The sequence below is a fragment of the Portunus trituberculatus genome, chromosome 46 (genome assembly GCF_017591435.1).
Source record: "Portunus trituberculatus isolate SZX2019 chromosome 46, ASM1759143v1, whole genome shotgun sequence".
NCBI classification, from domain to species: domain Eukaryota; kingdom Metazoa; phylum Arthropoda; class Malacostraca; order Decapoda; family Portunidae; genus Portunus; species Portunus trituberculatus.
Window position 1 is genome coordinate 25,626,778 of NC_059300.1, and position 20,957 is coordinate 25,647,734.

Genomic DNA, 20,957 nt, shown 5'->3' on the forward strand with positions numbered 1-20,957 from the left:
CCACTCTCAACATACTGCACTACGCTTCTGGCTCTCCGCCCTGGCCATCATAACACTGGACATGCCCACTCACCCTCCTGGCGGCCTCAGGTGTCCACTCTTCCTGGCAACCTGCTGTCCTTCGCCTTATTTGTGCCTTCTTGAGGAAGACCGGCCAGCTAACATGCCTGTGATACCCACACAGGAATACCCAAGGGCTCATAAGAATCCATAGATCTTCGTGGCCTCTTTTGGATCCTTATGAGCCCTGGGGTAGTCCTGTGTGGGTATCACAGGCGTGGTAGCTGGCCGGTTTTCCTCAAGAAGGCATAAGTAAGGCAAAGGACACCAGGTTGCCTGGAAGGGTGGACGCCTAAGGCCGCCAGGAGGGTGGGTGGGCACATCGAGTGTTGTGATAGCCAGGACAGAGAGCTCGGAGCGTAGTGCAGTATGTTGAGAGTGGAAGCGTGAGCACTGAAGCAGGAAATGTTCCATGGCCTCAGGAGTAGTCCTACACCAAGGGCAGAAGAGGTCACGAGACAGACATAGGCAGTGCAAGTGAGCACTGAGCGTGGTGTGGCCCAGGCAGAGGCAGGCGATGGCTGATGTGCCTTGCGCTTCTTCCCGCGACTGACTGATTGTTTGAATCTTGTAACGGCGCTCATCCTCTCTCGCTGATGGACCCCCCATCCCTCACCCCCTTACTACCTGCGATCCACATGCCATCTGTTATAAGCTAAGCTCCCTAATCAATTCCTCCTGCCCGCTCATTGAACTCGTATATAAAAAATATAAAATCCTTGGTCCTGCCTGAGTCCTGGTGAGTAGTGTACCTCGGTCTCCTCGGTAGTCACGGAGCTTCGCCAACATTTTATCCCTGTGCCGCCCCGTCCTGAATGCTGTACGTCCTGGTCTGCCGCTGAGAGTGAGTTACGGTCGCGGCTGTGGAAGCTGTAAGTAAGAACCTTGGGTGTGGTGTCCCTGCTGTGTGGGCGGCGGTCATAACAATATCATCATAACAGTGAAGTGATTTTTTTTTATTATCAGAGTTTCTATAGGTAAGATATTGTTGCTTCAAAGAATATTTTATGATACGTAGATTTAAAATTCCTGTTTGATTAGAATATGTAAAGACTAATGGGATCTATAGTCCCGTTGAAAGTATAAATGTTTGCGTTTTCGGATCCGTGTTTTTCAGGTTTTCAACCTGAGTGTAGACTGTAGAGCAGTGGTTCCCAACCTTTTCTAGTTTGCGGCACCCTTGGCAAGCCTTTCAAAACTTCCCGGCACCCTTATAAGGAAATACATATTTAAAATCTCCGTTGTTTTTTTATTATATATATTTTTTTCATTTCGACATTTTGCATCGATGTAACAACACCTTATAGTGTAGAGTAATGGTTAAGGTAGTTCATATTGCTCATCTCTCATTTATTACAAGTCAAACATGTCATAAGACGGAGCATACTAGTCTGTGCTTTCACATTATACCGTCAAATATATCCGCTATCCGTGGGGTGAAGATATAGGTTGTTTAGGGTCCCAGATGTGCTTTTTCCCTCACCAACTCCAAAATTTTCTTATCTACATCGTTTTAAACGTTTCTCCGTGACGTCACAACGTAAACAAACTCGCAAATAGTCTGATAAAACCAACATGTTGGTCTTGTTTTGCGACTGGTTTTTCCATTTGCTAGGAACCGATATTCAGTCGGAAACTACAGACTTGCAATTTCAGTCGCTTAATGATGTTTGAACCAGCCTTAAGATATAAGGAGCCAAAATCCCTGATACATATGCAACAGTAAATATATCAATCCTGGAGCCCATGACATAAGATAATGAATGAAATAAGAATCAAACATTACCACTACAAAACACTTTGTAATAAAAAACAAAGCATGTATAAAGAATACGTCATAAATAAAAACCGATCTAAAAAGAAGACAGGAAGAATATTATATACAAGACGATGATATCCTGTTAGAGAAACAAATATCATCAGCAGCAGCACCCACATTCATTCATGATTTCGCCCAAACGCCTTTCAGCCCTACACCGGCAGCTCAGCAGTACACACGGGAGGGAGAGGAAGTGCCGTCTTGCTGTGTTGGGGGCCGGCGTGTGAGTGGTGGAGTGGTGGCCATGGGGAGCAGACAGGCGTGGGCAGTGGCAGCTGTGGCGAGGCTCCAGCCGGCGTGCAGGGCCTGGTTGCAGTGGCCCTCGTCTGCCAGCCTGGCCGTTGCCCACATCCCCTGCCTTGAGCCGCCCCCTCGCCCTGGTAAGTGTCCGTGTGGGTGTTATGTTTGCATGTGTACAAGATGGAGTCAGGCTCGTATGTTATGTCACCTGTCATTCTGTTAATCCATTCATCGTTAAGTGTCATGAATAATATTGTTACCGATATGATGGTTTGTTATTATCCCAGCATGGTCTCGGTAGAAGGAAAGGGACAGCAAAAGCCTGATTTCCCTCTTCTATTCTTCCTTGCTTTATTCATAAAATTTGTCTTTATCCATACACTTCATTGAACTTTTTATAAAATAATATGGAGATAACCTCCGAGCTTAGTACTTACACAAGTTAGATTAAGGCTGCAAATTGCTATGCAGTCTATATTAATGGTGAAAACTTACAAGAATTCCTTCCTCTCTATCACCACCAACTTTCTCCCTCAAGAACAAGCTTGGGATTCTGTGGGAAGGCCAAAATAGACTATTTTTGGTGGTTTCAAGAAAGTCTTGGTAGATATTTTTAGTATAGCCAGTTTTTGGCAGGAAATGTCACTATGTGAGATTTAATAACAGCAGTATTCAAGATGCGATATACAGACATAGAGAAGAGGTTTCACATGTTTGTTAATGATGCCACAAAACTATACACATCTCCATCACTGAGAATCTCTTCACCTCGCTGGTACGGTATAATGGTGTAATTTTCATAGGAGTTTCATTATGTTAGCTTTACATAGCTAAGGATTAGGTTAAATATCTTAGCAGGTTGGGGGGGGGGGCTAGGGTAGATTAGGCTGAAGAAATTGTAGGACATGGATTTCTTGAATCATGTGTGGGATATGTTCCTTAAGGGATCGTGTAATTTAACATCGCATAAAGTGATTACTGAACTAAACTGTACTATACATACCAAGTCTGGAGGATTGCATTCAGCCTACATTAAGTCGAAGGATACAGCATGCTGGCAGTACACATGATGACACCTGGGGCCATATTCTACAGTTATCGTCAGGTCTCACAAAATTCCTGATCGTCACTCCACTGACCATCATAAGGTATATAATTTGTCAACTTTAAATATATAGAAAGAAATAGGTTCTTGATATAATTTTCTTTGATCAAGTGTACTGGAGGATCTGTGTGCAAGGCGGGTTTGTGCGTTGTGTCCCGTGGTAAGTTCCATAACACATAAACAAAGAGTGGAAATGACATAGTAAAGTTCAAATTTTTCTGCCTGTATCTTTCCAGTGTTGTGTGCGCACAGAAAGAACTAGGCAGTGTGTTTTGCACCATAAGTGAGGTACGTTGTGGTCGACTAACTGTTTCGATAGTACACATGAATGTCAGGACTAGTCACTGCGCCACCTATTATCATACAAAACTAACATAATTTGTCAGTGAATTCATCGTTATTATGCCTGGCTGTCAACAAATAAGGAATTGTGTGGGTAATGCATAAGCCCTCCATAAAAGGCCCTTGGAGGATAGTGTGCCACCAGGGTAGGGCATTAATAGGCTATAGTAAAACTAAATTGTGCTGGCCCACAGGGTGACGCTGATAATCTGTGCCACGTTGCCACATCTTTCATTAATTCAAGGAAAACAGAATAACAGTTTTCTACTAAATTTGATGCATGATTTTGATCCCCCCCAAAAAAAGGGGGGAACACAAGAGATATCAAGATCTCTGCAGGTGATTATGTCATAAGTAAATGAATACAGTAAAGGTGCTGGTTATAAAAGTGAAAATGAGACTGGTAATTTACATAATATTTACTGTTACGTCCTCTTGAGATACCCAACCTAACATAGTGAGTGGTGAGAAGAAACAGCATTTAATTTCAGTTATTGCCCCAAGCTCAACTTATTTGTTAAAGATCATTGGATGCAGAAACTTATTTTCCTTGGTGTGGCTATACAACACACAGTAAGACAGGGGAAGTGTCAGTGTGTACTGTGTACTGGCAGAAAGTGAGTTCATTTGCATGTGTGTGCCTGCCTGGTGACCTGACTCACCCCTCCCCCGGGGGAAAATACAAAGTTAGTTTGCAGTCTTTTATTTTTATTTATTTATTTTTTTTATTATTATTTTTTTTTTTACTCTTTGACAGGCAAGAGGAATTGCTAACTACTTAATGAGAATTATTTTGTTAGCTTGTGGATAAAAATGAAGAATTTAGAGCGATAACCCAACGTAACCTATTGTGTAAACCCGCCAGTAAGCGCACTGAGCTGTCCTAACCTTTCTTCACTTACAGTACTCCGTGCAGAGAAACTGCAGCGATAGAGGGCAGCGTGATAGCTGCCATCATAGCAGATACAATTTTACACTACTGGTAAAACTTTCATGGTCATATTCCAGTTTGGAGGTTTCATAGCTGATATTGTCTGCCTCCTCTACTCTAAATTATTTTGACATGACATTATTACTTTTGGGAATAGTTAGACAGTGTATCTAAATAAAAGGAATGTGATAGATAGAAGGTTGCGCCTGACAGCTCAACATATGGAGTCTGTGTGAGGCAAAGTTTGATTGAGGTTGGGGAAAACTATCCCAACCTTCTGGCAGTTATTTATAATGATACATTATTACATCAAAGGATATTATTTAGTCATCACTACTGATAATTATACTTGAATTAATCATAAAAACTGTTGGGAATCGTGTTATGGTATATATAAACCAGTTGTGCAACTTGATTTTCTTGACCTTGTTTTATTCTAAATAATCAGTGTAATATGAAAAAATGATTAGGTTTTTTTTACCTCATATCATTCCAAAATTGCATGTGCTAAACACTCATGAATCGAGAAGTCTCTCTGTGAAATTTCCCCTTACTTCATTAATTTCTTGTTCCCCCCACCCAAAATCCCCAATTCCCAATACAGTAAAACTCCGCTTAACGAACAGGATAAGGGGTGTCAAAGCTGTTCGTAGAGCGGAAATTCGTTAAGTGGACGTAATTTTCCCATAGGAAATGATGGAAATAGGGGGATGCGTTCTGGGCTGGTCTCCAACATACCACATGGGTTAAAAAAAAAAAAAAAAAAATATATATATATATATATATATATATATATATATATATATATATATATATATATATATATATATATTAGCTTTTTACAAACCTTGCCCCCAAGAAAGGATTGTTTTGTAATGCATAAAGTGAAATCTTACATGAAATACCAAAAAATAAAGCAGAGATGATGAGATCGGCCACAGACAGCAGAGACTCCGGCGACTTGGCTGCTTCTTCTTCTTCTTGTGACCTTTTTAGCTTGGCGTGTTGTCTTTCACCACGATATTAGATTTGTTTCCACTCCTCTATTGCCTGCTATAATGGATATCATATCTTAGTATTCATGTACGCTCATTCCATGAGGATAACCTGGGCTCCGTGGCAGTGAGGGAATCGGGGGTTTTGGTGGCGAAAATAAGCGCAATATGGGCATCCCCCCCCCAAAAAAAAAAGGAAAATTTCCATAATATTTCAAGTTTTTCCAACTTAACCTAACCAAGCATAACCTAATGTAACCTAACTGGACCGCCCCCCTGCTAGGGCATTAACCTAACCTAATGTAACTTAGCCCCCCCACCCAACCCCTCCGCTAGGGCATTAACCTAACTTAACATAACCTAACCTAATGTAACTTAATCGTGGGGGCTGCGCCTCCCATGGAACCCCTCATACTAGGGCATTAACCTATCATAACCTAACCTAAGCTAACCTACGTATATGGAGGGTGCGCAGCCCCCCGTGAATTCCCCGTTAGGGCGTTAACCTAATGTACCATAACAAGCTAACAAGGAATCTAAAAAAATATAATTCTTATATGCTGCTACCCACAAATCCCTGCTTATACCCACAAATCTGTTATAAACAATTGAAAATCATTTCAGTGTTTACTCTTTACTGGTGCTGAGCTCGCTGGACTTAGAAAAATTCCTACTTCGCCGAACTCTCACGTGCTGTTACGGCCAAACTAAATGCGTACGCCTCAATTATTTTTATGTTTACGGCAAGGTCACCAAGCCTTCTACATATGTGAGTTTCATGTTTGTACGTGACACGGACCTTTTATAAAGATTAACCAAATTGTTTTATAATACGTGAGCGCCTATGGCGGTATTGAGACCAAATAATAGAGGTGAATAGAGCCTTTAAGATCCCAGGTATCACTTCCCCTGTCACATTTTCCTACTTTTTAAGGTATTACAGGTAATATACCCAGTATCCATTAATACACAATATGCCAGATAAGACGTTACACCACTAGTGACTGCTTGTCATTCAGTAGTTACATTGGCCGAGACATTTTTGCTGTGCATTCCCTGAAGTTGTTGCACTGGTCAAAGAGGCCATGATGTTGTGTGTTCGTTCGCCCAAAATTTTCAGAGCACCATCATTAAAAAATTACCCAAATCTTCTGCAATATTGCTATAACCTTATGTCATTATCAAGCAACAGTGCAAATATCCTATCATATTTATATTTTATAATTAATTTGCTTAGATAATGCGTTACCATGAGATTCTCACATAACTGAAAGTGAAAGTCAGAGTCATAAGCTTTGAAATGAGTAGCATGAGCAAGTGTGCACCCTGGTCCAGCCAAAGTGCGTAGTCCCAGATGTCTTGAAAGTGCAAGACTGTTTTCATTTAATTCAAACTGCAAGGAGAAATCTTATGAATTTCAATATCAGTAAACAGTTACTAAATTTATTTCCTTTACGTGATAATACTTATCATATCTTCATGTTCCTCATAATAGTATTTTGTATTGATTTATAACTTACAAGGTTAGCAACTCGTCTCACAGCCAATCAGCGTCAGTGTTCGCTATCACGTGACTCTGAGAGCTAACACAAGCGAACGTATCTTGAAAAGAGTTCTCCTTTGGGCGAACGCTTTTTGGATCGTTCGTCTTCTGCAAAGTGCTACTGAAAACGCCTATTGTTCTCTAAAATTTGTGTGGGTTTATTTCTTAATGTGTGTACCTTGTATGGAAAATTGCTTACTACAGTGGTACCTTGAGATATTAATTTCATTTGTTCCATGACAGAGTTTGAATCTTAAAAAGCTCATATCTCAAAACAATCTTTCCCATTAAAATTCATTGAAATGCCATTAATCTGTTCCAGCCTCTCCAAAAAGAGTACCCCTATTTTGGTTTTTACGTATTTTCAGATAATAAAAAGATATTTATAAATAATAATTATTGCACAGAAACATAATAAAACATAACAAAAGATAATATAATTAGATAAACTACTTTTATAAAGTGTATTTATCTCAGAGGGTGCATTGCACGGGACGTTACCCTACCACATTCCCAACCCTCCCTTGGGACTGTCAATCAGCTGGAGTGTACAAATATAGCCACCCACAGAAGACTGGGTGCTCTAAAAATCACAGAAGAGCTCATTGACGATTCTGTAAACATTATTCATTGAATAAACTAAGATTTAAGTAGGAGAGAAAGAGAGAGATTTGATATTTTTGATAATTTTTATTGGGTCTCAGTAGGCGATACACAGTGACTGTAATATACATGAATATTTACTATACTGAGAATTATGGATCCGTTGAGCTGAAGCTCCATTACGGATCATTAGGAGGAAAAAAAAAAAAAAATATATATATATATATATATATATATATATATATATATATATATATATATATATATATATATATAGCTGAAAGGCCTACATTGAAAACGAGATATACATAAATACACAAACATACATATACATACACAAAACCATATGCATACCCATAATTATGCATGTGCATGTGCCAATCAATACTCACACATACATATTAAGTATACACATACACAAGGAAATATATTCTCACTTATACATACAAGGAAATATATACTCACTCATACACACATATGGAATGGACCAAGTGGATAATGAGAAACTGATCCTGAGAGAAGAATGACATTCGAAGCACAAGATCGCATAGTAAAAAGCTGAGAAAAGGAAGATGTCTGAGAGATGTTAAAAAATATAGTTTCCCGCAAAGATGTATTGAGATGTGGAACAGTTTAAACGAAGAAGTAGTGTCTGCAACGAGTGTGCATACTTTTAAAGTAAGATTGGATAAGTGTAGATATGGAGACGGGGTCATACGAGCATAAAGCCCAGGCCCTGTAAAACTACAACTAGGTAAAACTAGGTAAACACACATGCACATATATATATATATATATATATATATATATATATATATATATATATATATATATATATATATATATATATACTCACTTGTAGATACATATACATACAAGGAAACATATACTCTCTCATATACACACACATACACATACACATATATACACACACATACATATATTCATATACATACATACACACATATATTATTGGTGGTATTTAAATCATCACGTTATTACTGATCATTATACTTAGTTAACAAATGACGCTTTAAATTTGATTTGAATGAAGTTCTAGACAGTGCAAGTTTAATATTGTGAGGCAGCTGGTTCCACAGTCTGGTTCTTCTGGTTAAGATACTGTGTTTGGCATGGGAAGTTCTGCAGAGCGGGAGTCTGAGCTCCTGTGTGCTTCTTGTGCCAATGATGTGTGTATATGTATTGAAGCCAGTATGAACAGGGAATACATTTAATGAATTGTAGACAAACATGTAACTTTGAAAATTAGTAATATCTGGTAATTTAAGGAGATTGTAATGTCTATAATAAGGATTGGTGTGGTCATATTGGTTACAGTTAAACATGACTCGTATTAATTTCTTCTGTTTGATAAATAAATTTTGTATATATGTTTGGTATGTTCCTCCCCAAATAGCTGAACAGTACAAAAGGTTAGGGTATAAAAGGGATGAGTAGATTTGTTTAAGGTTATTTATAAGTAAGCTGATTTCTAATTCTATTAATAACACCTGTTATTTTAGATATTTTTGTTATCAATTCATCTGTGTGAGATTTACATTTAAGATTATCTATAAATACTCCTAAAAACTTAGTTTCATTGACATATTTAACAATCTTGTCATTGATTTTAATAGTTATGTTAAATGATTGAGTGTTTATGGGATTCGATATCATGTAATGAGTTTTGTTGGCATTTAGAGTTAGTTTATTACTTTGAACCCAGTTTGAAACGTGTACTAATTCTTTGTTGAGGGTATCCTGGAGTAGTTTGAGATTTTTTCCCTGAAGATAGATTGTTGTATCATCAGCAAATAAAATATACTTTAGTTTACTGCTTGCATGTACTATGTCATTGATATAAATTAGAAATAAAATAGGGCCCGGAACTGAGCCTTGGGAATACCATTACTGCAAGTTTTAAAAGATGAAGTTTTGCTATTGAAAACTGTAAACTGTTTTCTATTGGCGAGGTAACTACAAAACCATTGAAGTGTGGGACCACGAATGCCATAATTACTTAACTTATTTAGCAAAATGGGATGAGATATACAGTCCCTGGACAAATTATTAGACGCACCTTGGTTTTCTTTGTATTTTGCATGTTACAAGTAGAAAACATTAATTAATTATGGTTTCACATGACTAGAGCTTACTAATAATCATTTCCATACTGTTTTTCAATGCAAAGAGTGCATTTTCAGGACTATCTATCATTTGATCTTGAAATAATGTATGAGAACACGACCGCATATTTACAACACAAGCAAAGCGTTGCTTAAAGAAGATTTGCCTTGAAGATCGGTTTGCCACTACGAAAGAGAGAAAATCCAGACTTGAAAGCATTGGCATCAGTGTATGTGAACGAACAGTACGCTGACAACTATCCGATATGGACCAGTGCATGTAGACCCGCTCAGAAGCCAAAATTGACTAAAGCCGCCGTGGTACAGTGGAACCATGTGCGCTTTGGGGTCCGAGGGGTCTCCAAGCGCACGGGTTTGAATCCTGTCCACGGTCCGAGTTTAGGTTGGGCTTCCTCACTTGAGGCAACGGTTTCCTAGCGGGTGGGCTTTCAGATAGGAGGTACCCCAAAAGTATCCCCTTTAGCTCATAAATTCCAGTGTAAAGCCCACATGGTATAAAAAGAAAAAAAGAGAAACACCTGAAGTGGGCCAAAGACTTCAAGGACAAGGACTTAGATTTTTGGAGATCGGTGAGTAGCTTCCTATTTTCCACTCTTTTATCTGTTTTACATTCTCAGGAAATGGCAAAATGGTAAACTAATCTAGAGTTTTCCTTCTACATTTCAGGTGTGCTTCAGTGACGAGAGCTCCTTTGAAATAATGGCCAAGAAACCTCAGTTCATATGGAGGCACCCTGGTGAGAAATACCATCCTGACTATTATACCGACTGTGAAACATCTACCAAAGTTATGATTTGGTCCGTTATAAGTGGGAAAGGCACTGGCCGTCTGCACATGGTTCAGGGGACAATGCGGCAAGATCAATACAAAGAAGTTTTGCAGAAGAGGCTACTTCCCCAACTAAGAGATTGGTTTCAAATGGAGAATCCTTTGTTTTTATGCAAGATGGGGCTCCCTGCCATACCGCTCGATCAATAAAAGCCTTTTTGCAGGAAGAGAATGTTCCTCTACTTCCCTGGCCAGGAAATTCACCAGATATGAATCCTACAGAAAATGTATGGGAGCTGATAAAGAGAGAAGTGGCAAAGCATATCATTACAATGAAACATCAACTGATAGAGAAGATAATTCATGTCTGGAATCATCATCCACAGATCCAGGAGGCAGTTCAGTCATGTATTGATAGTATGCCAAGGCATATCAAAACGTTAATAACCGCAAAAGGAAGTATGACAAAATATTGACTATATGCCTTTTGTCCTTGAGTGATGATATATTGGTCAATAATGTAGAAATAAAGATCTACTATTATCAGATATGGGTTTTTACTAGCCTCAAGTATTCAAACTACTTTAATCTGTAAATTTAGGCATGTCTGATTCTAATTAGCAACGTTTTCTACTCGAAATCTGCAAAATTCTACAAAATTCAAGGTGCGTCTAATAATTTGTCCAGGGACTGTAGTGTCGAAAGCTTTAGAGAGATCGCAGAATAGTGTTATTTGATAAAGGTTGCTGTCTTGGGCATCATAAATGGATTGACAAAGTGTGTGTACAGCCAGCTCAGTGGAGAAACCCGGTCTGAATCCAAATTGGCAACTGGATAAAATTGATTGTTTGCTTAAGTAGTCTATTAAACGAGATGCCATGATTTTTCCAAAAATTTTACTAAATACTGGAAGTATAGAAATAGGTCTATAATTTTCAGGGATTGTATTGACACCTTTTTTTATATGTTGGCAGGGGTGTGGAGTCGGATTTTCAAAAGTCTGACTCCGACTCCGACTCCAGTAAATTTAAATGTTGCAACTCCGGCTCCGACTCCGACTCCAGGAAATTTGAAGGTTGCGACTCCTACTCCATCTCCGCTTTTTTTTTTTTTTTTTTTTTTAACAGTACAACGATATAGTCAATTTTTTTTTTTACATCAGGGATGGTGGCCAAGGGAAAAGATTAAACAAAAAGCCTGCTAGTTGCCACACCCAAAAAAGACGAAAGTTAAGAGAATCAACACTTACATATTTTAGAGTCAATCCATAATAAAAGTGTACTTGACGATTATATAATTATCATAAATTAATAAGAATTATCTTTATATGTAATGCTTGATTGGACACATCCTCCACAAAGTCAATTTCTCCCAATTTGTAGGAATCTGCATGAAGTGGAATCTTTACTCGAAAATTTATCACGTAAAGGAGTCGGAGTCGCTCATATTTTTTCCGACTCCGACTCCGACTCCGACTCTGACTCCAATTACGACTCCGACTCCGGCCTAAAGTAGCCGACTCCTCAACTCCGACTCCGACTCCGCACCCCTGTATATTGGTATAACTTCTGCTATTTTTAAATGTTCTGGAAAGATGCCTTGATGAAAGATAAATTAATTATGTGAGTTAGAAATGGGGAAATTGAATCAGAGCATTTTTTAATAACTTTAGCCATTATGTTGTCGTGCCCAGGGGATGTTCCTTTGAGTGATTTTATAATCTTGCTGATCTCTGTACTTGATGTTGGACGCAAATACATAGAGAGTACGGTTGGTGCAGGTAGGAAATTTTTAAATGATGATGATGTTTCCTTTATTGTTGCAACAAGATTATTAGCTACACTTGTGAAGTAATTATTGAAATGTTCAGCAATATCTTGACTATCTGATACTTGCTTGTTTTGAAATGTAAATTGAGTGGGTAATTCTGGTCTAGTCCTGCCCATTATACCATTAACTATTTTCCATGTCTTACTGACATTTCCTGATGATTCTTGTAGTTCATGTTTGTAGTAATTGTCTCTAGCGGATCTGATAATTGTGGTGAGCATATTTCTATATCTTTTGAATACGGAGCTGTAGGTTAACAGCCACTTAGCACATCATTTCTGTAATTTGTTACGATGCTTGATTGAGTTCTTTATGGCTGTAGTGATATATGGTTTATGAAGATGCTGTTCCTTGACATTAAATGTTTTTGCTATAAAGTGTTTGTTATAAATATCTGTAATTCTACCTTTGTAAATGTTGAATATTTTATTGACATCATTACATGAAAGATGATCTTCCCATCTGAAGGATTCAAGTTCTTTTTTTAAATTGTCTATATTGTGAGTAGTAACTAAAGTCTTTGTTATTTCTTGTGTTATGTGCTTGATGTTAGCGAATGGTACTGAAAAAGATGTAAATATTGGAAAATGATCACTTATAGATGTGTAAAGTATTCCACTAACTAGATAGTTGTGTATATTGTTGGTCCAGATATGGTCTATTAGTGTTGCAGATGTTGGTGTTACCCTTGTTGGTTTTGTTATAATTGGAAACATATAATGCGTATAAAAAGAATTAATTAATTTTTGAGTACAGTTATCAAACTTAAAATTTAACAGATTTAAATTGAAATCACCCATAATATAGCAATTGGTTTTAATGTGAGATGAAACTATTTGTAATATATTATCTAAACATAACAAGAAATCATTAATATTAGAATTAGGTGGTCTATATATCATTCCAACAAGAACATTGCATGGTTCGGTGACTTTCAGAAATAGTGATTCAATATGGAGTTGTTGGAAGGATATATTTTGCATTTTAGAGACATGAAAGTTGTTACGTAAATACATGGCAAGTCTGCCACTGGTTGTAGTTTTGTTTTGGAAATACCCCTTGTAACAATTCAATTTATATAAAGAACTAATCGAGTCATCAAGGCGTGTTTCACACAAGCCAAGTACATAAAAAATGGAAATTAAGGGTATCTAATATTTGTGTCGTAAATGTGTCCCAGTGTGCGGAGATACTACTGATGTTGTAACACAAAAGCTTAAGAGCATGATTAGGTAGGGTAAGGACATTATTCAAGTCAGTACAGAAGTAGTAGCTACATGCTGGTTCTCTTGTGACAAGACTGGTCTCGTTATCAGTGGCAAACAGTTTATCCTCATTAGCGTGACTATATATTTGAAAGTTCATATTGTATAAATTAGACAATGGGAAGTTGTGTTGACAATCTGACTCTGCTAAAGGCACATTGTTAGGATGTAGGAATAGAAGGTATTCCGATATATACTAAGAACTCAAAACTTGACTGTGCTTTGTTCCCCTTGTTGATGCACGAGTATTAATCTTGCTGCCAACATGGTCACCGTGCTATCCCGGAGCACCAGCACTCCCCAGCGATGATCACCTCTTACCTGAAGAAGCGATCCCCACCGAAGGGTGTGACACAACGGAGTCCATGAGAGGCGAAGAAGCGTCCCCAACAGCAGTCACTTTGCCAGCACCAGCAGCCACAGCAGTACAGGCAGCACCAGTTCCCACACTCACTCCACCACCGCCAGTCACGTCAGCTGCAGCACCAGCTACAGCAGTGGCAGTAACACCAGCAGTGCAGGTCTTGGGAATCGCACCAACTCCAGCAGGCATCAAACCAGTGTCCGTTCCCAAGAGGCCGCCTTGAGGGACTGAGCCACCAGTAGCACCACCGAGACCCAAAACAGCTCCAGTCTTTGTTAGGTTCCTTTGTTTGATCACCAGGTTTGTATGGTTGAAGTAAGCAATTTTACCTTCATTCCTCAGTTTTTTAAGGAGAGGCAATTTTTCCTTCCTGATGGCCTGCGAAGCTTTGCACAAGTCTTCATTAATAAAAATCCTGGTTCCACGGAGTTTTGTAGCATTTCTCCTCACTGTTTCTCTGTCCGAAAACTTAGAGAAACGAACCACTACAGGGCAATGACGGTTGTCCTGTCGTTGGCTTACCCTGTGTGCTCGTTCCAACTCGATGTTGTTCAGCTCCAGTTTGTCTTCCAGGAGTTTCAATACTTAGAGAGTCGTTTGTTCCCAAGTTTCATTTTGACACTCGTCGAGTCCAACAATCTGTGAATTGTTTCTACGGGTGTAGTCTTCTTGGTAGTTTGCTAGGGCTTCAAGAGATTCAGTAGATTTCTGATTGGAGATCAAGTCTTGTTGAGTTGATCGATGGTTTCGTCGCTGGACTTCTTAGCTTGTTCAAGTTATATGATTTGCTTTTTTTAGGTCTTGTACTTCATCCTGGGTAAATTCAAGGCTTATTTGTAATTCCCGGATAGTATCTTCCTAAGAGGTGAGTTTGTCGTTGATGTTCTTCATGAATATCTCTAGCGCCCCCTTGAATGCTTGGTTTTGGCTTGATAAAATATCTTTTAAAGACGTATCCATGGCTTAGTAGGGGGGTCACAACAGCAGAGCAGAATTTATGTTCGACCTTTCTGCGTGAAGGCTCGAGCAAGAGAGAGAGAGAGAGAGAGAGATGCTTGAGTCAGGTATCCACCCACCATATGCCAGCCCGGATACAGTGCGGGGAGCAGTTTTCTATTGCCTGGAGTGAAAAGGTTAACAGGGAGTCATATAAGTAACTACCAGCACAGCAGGCTCTTATTTGACATTCTTGATAAGTGATTTATAGACACCATAAACTCCCACAGGACCCATAATGTCCTACTAGTGTATACAACCACAAGAAGGAGAAGAAGACTGAGGGAAACTGCTTGCAGAACTATGTTTCTAGCATGGTGTTAATTTTGTAGAGCATCGTGATGGGCAAATGATAACCGAGTGTGTGAAAAGAACTTCATAAAAGTGAAGTACAGTGAGTATATTACTGCAACATATAGTTGTGACATGTGCCACTGACAAGAACTGATAGTAAACTTTAACCCTCTCCCAAAAGAATCATAAATATCTAACTTCCATTTTCTTTTATGAAGGCTTGAGTAGTCTTTGCTACACCACAACTATAACAATATTTTCATGCACACTCTTGGTTTTAGAAATGTAATGTTTATCTACTATAATGAAAGAGGACAAATCTATTTCCATTACTTAGTATTGAAGAGATAAGTTATGCCTCAAACAGATGAAACTCGAACATTTTTGATAGTTTAGTTAAGTCCTTGCTGATGTGCAATAGTTAATTATGAGTTGTGTGGTTAATGAGTGTGACTGCCTGGTAGAGGTTGCCTTGACTCAGACCAGAAGGGACATAGGACAGTGTAGAGAGGAGTAGTGTAGCACTGGTAATTCAGTGTGTGTCGTGTTTTAGAGGATGCTGTTGGCACAGTGTTGTTTGTGTACAATCAAATATATGTGCTTAGCCTTGGCAAGCCTGTTTAGTTTTGTCCCTTGTCCCTGGGTTCCCATGAGTTGAAATTCATCATCTGTGACACCGTATCGCTTGTATGCTTTGCTGTTACTCACCACTGCTACCACAGGAGTAATTGCTACACAGGTGCAGTACATAGCACGGTTAATAGGTAACCAGTGAGTGGGGGGGCAGTGTGGGCGGAGCTACGCTATGTCACAACTGACTGTTGCCTTGCGTGTGCTGTGTTGTGTGCCTATTCAAGGCATGCTATGTACCACCTGACTTTTTTGCAATTACCGCGCATGGTACTTTCTGCGCTCAGTACTTCCGCTCACAGTAGCTACACCTGTGTATATATATTTTATTTCTGCTAATATTACCCTCTGAATACAAAAATTTAAAAATCCAATGATGGGAAACTGTCTGCAGGAGATACTGAGACATTCGCTGTACACTGCTTATTAGATCACCACTGACAATCTTAGGTGGAAACTGTTGATTTAAATTGCAGTCTGCACAATGTCCAGGTGTCCTTGACTAGCATTGTTGAAAGTGGGATTGTGATTGGATAAAGCTGGTGAATAGAACATGTAAACAAAACTGTATTGATTGAAACATGTATAGCAGTTAAAGTTAAAAGTGTTCAGCTTTTAAATTCAGAAGTATTATAAAATTCATCCCTTAGAATTCTGCAGCTATTTAACTGATGGAACTCATACTTCTTTTATGTTTTGGAGATTGATCATTTGGTTAGGCCAGCGCCCAAGTTAATTTTGTTTCGACTCTGGTTGGCCAAATGAAAGAGTCTTTGATATTTACTTGACAGAGATACAAGGGGTAAGATCTAATATTAGTGTCAGGGGAGAACCAGAAACTGAAAGGGATGTCACTGTCTGCACCAAATATATTTATATTTTTTATTATCACTTGTTTGTAATCATGCTTCTTTTTTTAACTTTTATAGATTGGGAGATAAGAAGACTTCACACTTCTCATATGAAAAAATTCAGGGAGGATAAGAAAACCACTTCTCTTGCCCTTGTGGATGCTGTAAAGCAGGTGAGAAAGTGAATGCACATGGTGCACTAACAGTGGTAGTGCAGGAGCTGTGTGTAGGTCTGAGATGCTTGTGAATGTGTCATTTGTTTGAGACTTGCTGTTTGAGGGATTTGTATGATATTCATGGGTTTTCTTAACAAAATGTTGTATTGTAACATAAAAATCTTGAACAAAAACACAGAAGCTTTCCATGCATTTCAAAGCCAGGTGTGTACACAATGAGTCATTGCAGTGTCTATGTTTGTGAAGAGTATCCTTGGTCAGTGAGGACCACAGCCTTAGATGTTGCTATTCAGAGAGATTCATAGCTTTAGTGTAAGCGTAGCATTAAGTGGCTGAAATTGCCTCTACAAGACTACGTGGGCATCTGTATAGTTTTGTTTCTTTATGTGTAATATGTGCAGAGACTCAAGCTCATTCTCTCCATTCTTGTATCTGGGATGAATGTGCTTCCCCCTCCACCCATGCAACCAATCTGTCACTTTATCATGCAAGGGAACTGCTTACCTTGATGCTTATTCAACACTTCAGATTATGATGCGCTTTGCAACTGCTAACTCAGTTGTTTTGTCTACAGAGAGAGAGAGAGATGAGAAATGTAGAAACAAGGAGAGAGTGTGGATGGGCAGGAAGACATGGAGTGTGGTTGAGAAAGAAAGTGCAGCTTGATTTACTCATCATGACTTCTGGCTTATGATATTTATCATTAATTAAGGGAAGTGTTCCAATTTAGAGACCGAAAAAAATATGAAAAAATAATGTTTTTGTGGGAAAAAAATATGAGGTAGGTATACACGTTAACTATTATTTTACGAAGTTTTATGGCGAAAAGCGCATTGGTTTCCATTTAAATACCATTTAAAGGTTCCGAACTCAACCACATGCGTTTGTTTACATCAGCAGAATCAGTTTTGTTTTTTGTTTTTTTCTAAAAACTACAAAAAAAGGACAAAAATTTTAAAAATTTTTGATGGACATGATATGGCAACACTGAAAGTCTATGAGTGGCATCAACCAAGGCACCAGCAAGACTCAATAGGGGGAAAGCTATCAGAGAGAAAGGTTGTTGCTGCATCTCTCGCTACCTGCCCTTTACTCTGCTAAATAGCACATGATTTATTTACTACATCCTGCTTTTCACCTACTGCCAATCATGGGACGGGTCTAAGAGGAATAAAATCTATTTTAAAGCCAATTTTAGCTTGATTTCAATTAAAAAACTAAAAAGGAGAAGAATACTTCTTTCAGTTCATGTCTTAATTTTTTTTTATATATGTGACCTGTAATTTTGTATTAATATTTTTTGGTCACAAAAAGTAAAAAAAAAATTTGGGGAAAGCTATCAGAGAGAAAGGTTGTTGCTGCGTCTCTCGCTACCTGCCCTTTACTCTGCTAAATAGCACGTGATTTATTTACTACATCCTGCTTTTCACCTACTGCCAATCATGGGACGGGTCTAAGAGGAATAAAATCTATTTTAAAGCCAATTTTAGCTTGATTTCAATTAAAAAACTAAAAAGGAGAAGAATACTTCTTTCAGTTCATGTCTTAATTTTTTTTTATATATGTGACCTGTAATTTTGTATTAATATTTTTTGGTCACAAAAAGTAAAAAAAAAATTTGAAAAAAATTAATAAAACAAAAACGAAAGATGAAATAAAAAATCTAACGATGGGGAAACATTTCATATTATAACGTGTCTTTGCCACAGGAAAATGAAGGTTATGGAGCAAATAATAATGCCAGAATAACACTCGTAAGTTTTAGTTGCAATTATAATTGCATGGCAGGGTTGGGGACTAGAATGGTGATGAATGTCTACTATTGATGTACATGTTCCCAATACTTCACAATATAAAAATCAGAGTGTTTTATGCATACAGGCAACCCCCACTTAACGAAGGGGTTACGTTCCTAAAAAACCCTTCGTTAAGTGAAACTTCGTTAAGCGAACCAATTATAACAAGTTTAACTCCTGACTTGAACTTCCATTGAGAGTAAACAAAGCGAGAGTGCATCATAGTACAGTGAAAGGTTTAATGAAAGTAAAAATTATGAAGTTAAACATTTAGGCAGTTTAATTTAAGTCATTATAATATACACTAATGTATGTATGTAAGTAACTTTATAATGTTGATGATCTTAAATTTATGAAGGGAGGAAGATACAGTCTCACCAGCCTTCTTAATAGAGTCTGCTGACTTGAAAATAGTAAAGACAGTAGATGGAGTCAAGACGGTGGCGAGCAATACTATTAGTTTTCTCACCTCTCGTGTCTGTGAATAATATCCAGCTTCACTTTGAGAGTAAGAGACTTCCTGGTCTTCTTAGCAACGCTAGGAGATATTGCAGGGCGTTTTGGTGGTAAGTTGAGCGAGGGAAGACGAGCTGGTGCTGATGCTGTTATTGTTTTGAACAGGGGGAGTGAGTGGTGCGTGTGTTGTCCACAAGAGGCGCTGGTGTATTCAAAAGCCCGTCGGCTTGCGTGATACGGCGAGGCTTTCAAACTTGGAAAAAATTACCTGGATAAAACTTCATTAAAGCGAGTTTGGTGTTCGTTAAACGAGCAGATGGTAGTAAAATAAAACCTTCGTTGTAGCAAAATTTCGTTGTGTGAACCTTCGTCAAGGGGGGTTGCCTGTATTTACCGGGGATATGATAACACTGATCTAAACCGGACTCTCCCCTTAAAATCCCTTAAATTGACTTGCTGCTTTAGTTAAGAATAACATTACGAAAGCTGCTTCCTCAAGTACGGTGCTGTGTGTACCTGTTTTCTCCTCATAGTAACATAGTAAAATCTTTATCATAATGCCATATGGTGAGACTACTTTGGTTGAGTAAAAGATTAAATAACTGAGTTCGTCCTTATGAATGATATTCATGCAGTGTTTGGTCTCATGTTGCAACACTTGCCTGAAAAGTCTTTTCTTTCAAGAGGCATTTGTCATCATTGACTCACTCTCACTGAACCATCCACCTTGAACCCTTGCCCATCCATACTCAGAATATCACACATTCCTTTCTCATGCATCTTTCTTTTTAGTCCTGAATTTGCATTAGTTTTCAGAAATTTATTTTGATATTTGCTTTTATCATCCTTTTAGAAGAATAGTTCCTCTCAGGAAATCACCCACTCCATACACTTAATATATCCCACATTGGTGCCTAGTTAGTTTTGCCATGTGTGTTTTCAAGGTCTGTGAATGCAACATAAACTATCTTTTGTATTTTGCATCATTATTTTTGTTATTCTTATTTTATCTTTTTTTTTTTATTCCAGTTGTTATCATTGTTGAAAAATCAGATCCATGCATCCCTATCTTTTCTAAACTTCCTGCACTTCATTAATCCCACTATTTTGGGATCTTCTGCACTGTTTTACATATGTAATTTGATTTCTCGAGCTTAGACATCCTCAAATTTTGTTCAGTTTCTTTAGCTTTTTGCATTCTTATTGTGTTTTTTCGATCCTTTCTGTCTTTAAAATCTTTTAATTCTAAGCCTTAGGAAATTGTCGGTGTTAGTAGGCTGGCTAGGGTATCTCTGTGCCATCTTTTTTATTACAATCACCTTTCATGTTTTTATGAGCTCTTCACTTTTAAATTGTAACCTCCTTTATTGGATTTTTCATGGTGAGCAGCTACTCTAGACCTGTTACTGCTACTATTGTGTGTGTGTTCCAGTCCTTTCCTCATTTTGTGAGATGTGTTTTGAGCTGCTTTGCTTATGTTCACTGGCATTACCACTTAGTATGTGAGTGAAGAGGAGAGCCTTTGGTGGGTTGGGTTAGTAGTTGCTAGGTGAGAGGTCGATCAAGGAGTCTCAATATAAAATAATTGCCTTTGTACAAGTTTAAGTTTAGTTTCTAAGATTTCCTTGTCTGATTTTCACCTTGTGCTGTTTACTTTTAGGGATTAAGAATTTAGATTTTCCCATGTTTTCATAAAACTTAATTCCTACACTATAACTAATGCTTATGTAGTACGAACCATCCTAG

General features: G+C 38.2%; 1 protein-coding gene across 1 annotated transcript in view; it reads left to right on the forward strand.

Annotated features, from left to right (window-relative positions):
* The first annotated feature begins 1,974 nt into the window (after window positions 1-1,974).
* The window catches only part of LOC123520027 (transmembrane protein 69-like), a 19,645-nt gene continuing 662 nt past the window's right edge, over window positions 1,975-20,957 (forward strand). Inside the window, exons 1-2 of the mRNA XM_045281867.1 lie at window positions 1,975-2,259; window positions 16,862-16,956. Of these exons, the coding sequence (XP_045137802.1) occupies window positions 2,124-2,259; window positions 16,862-16,956 (231 nt within the window). The 5' untranslated portion in view covers window positions 1,975-2,123. The remainder of the gene's footprint in view (window positions 2,260-16,861; window positions 16,957-20,957) is intronic.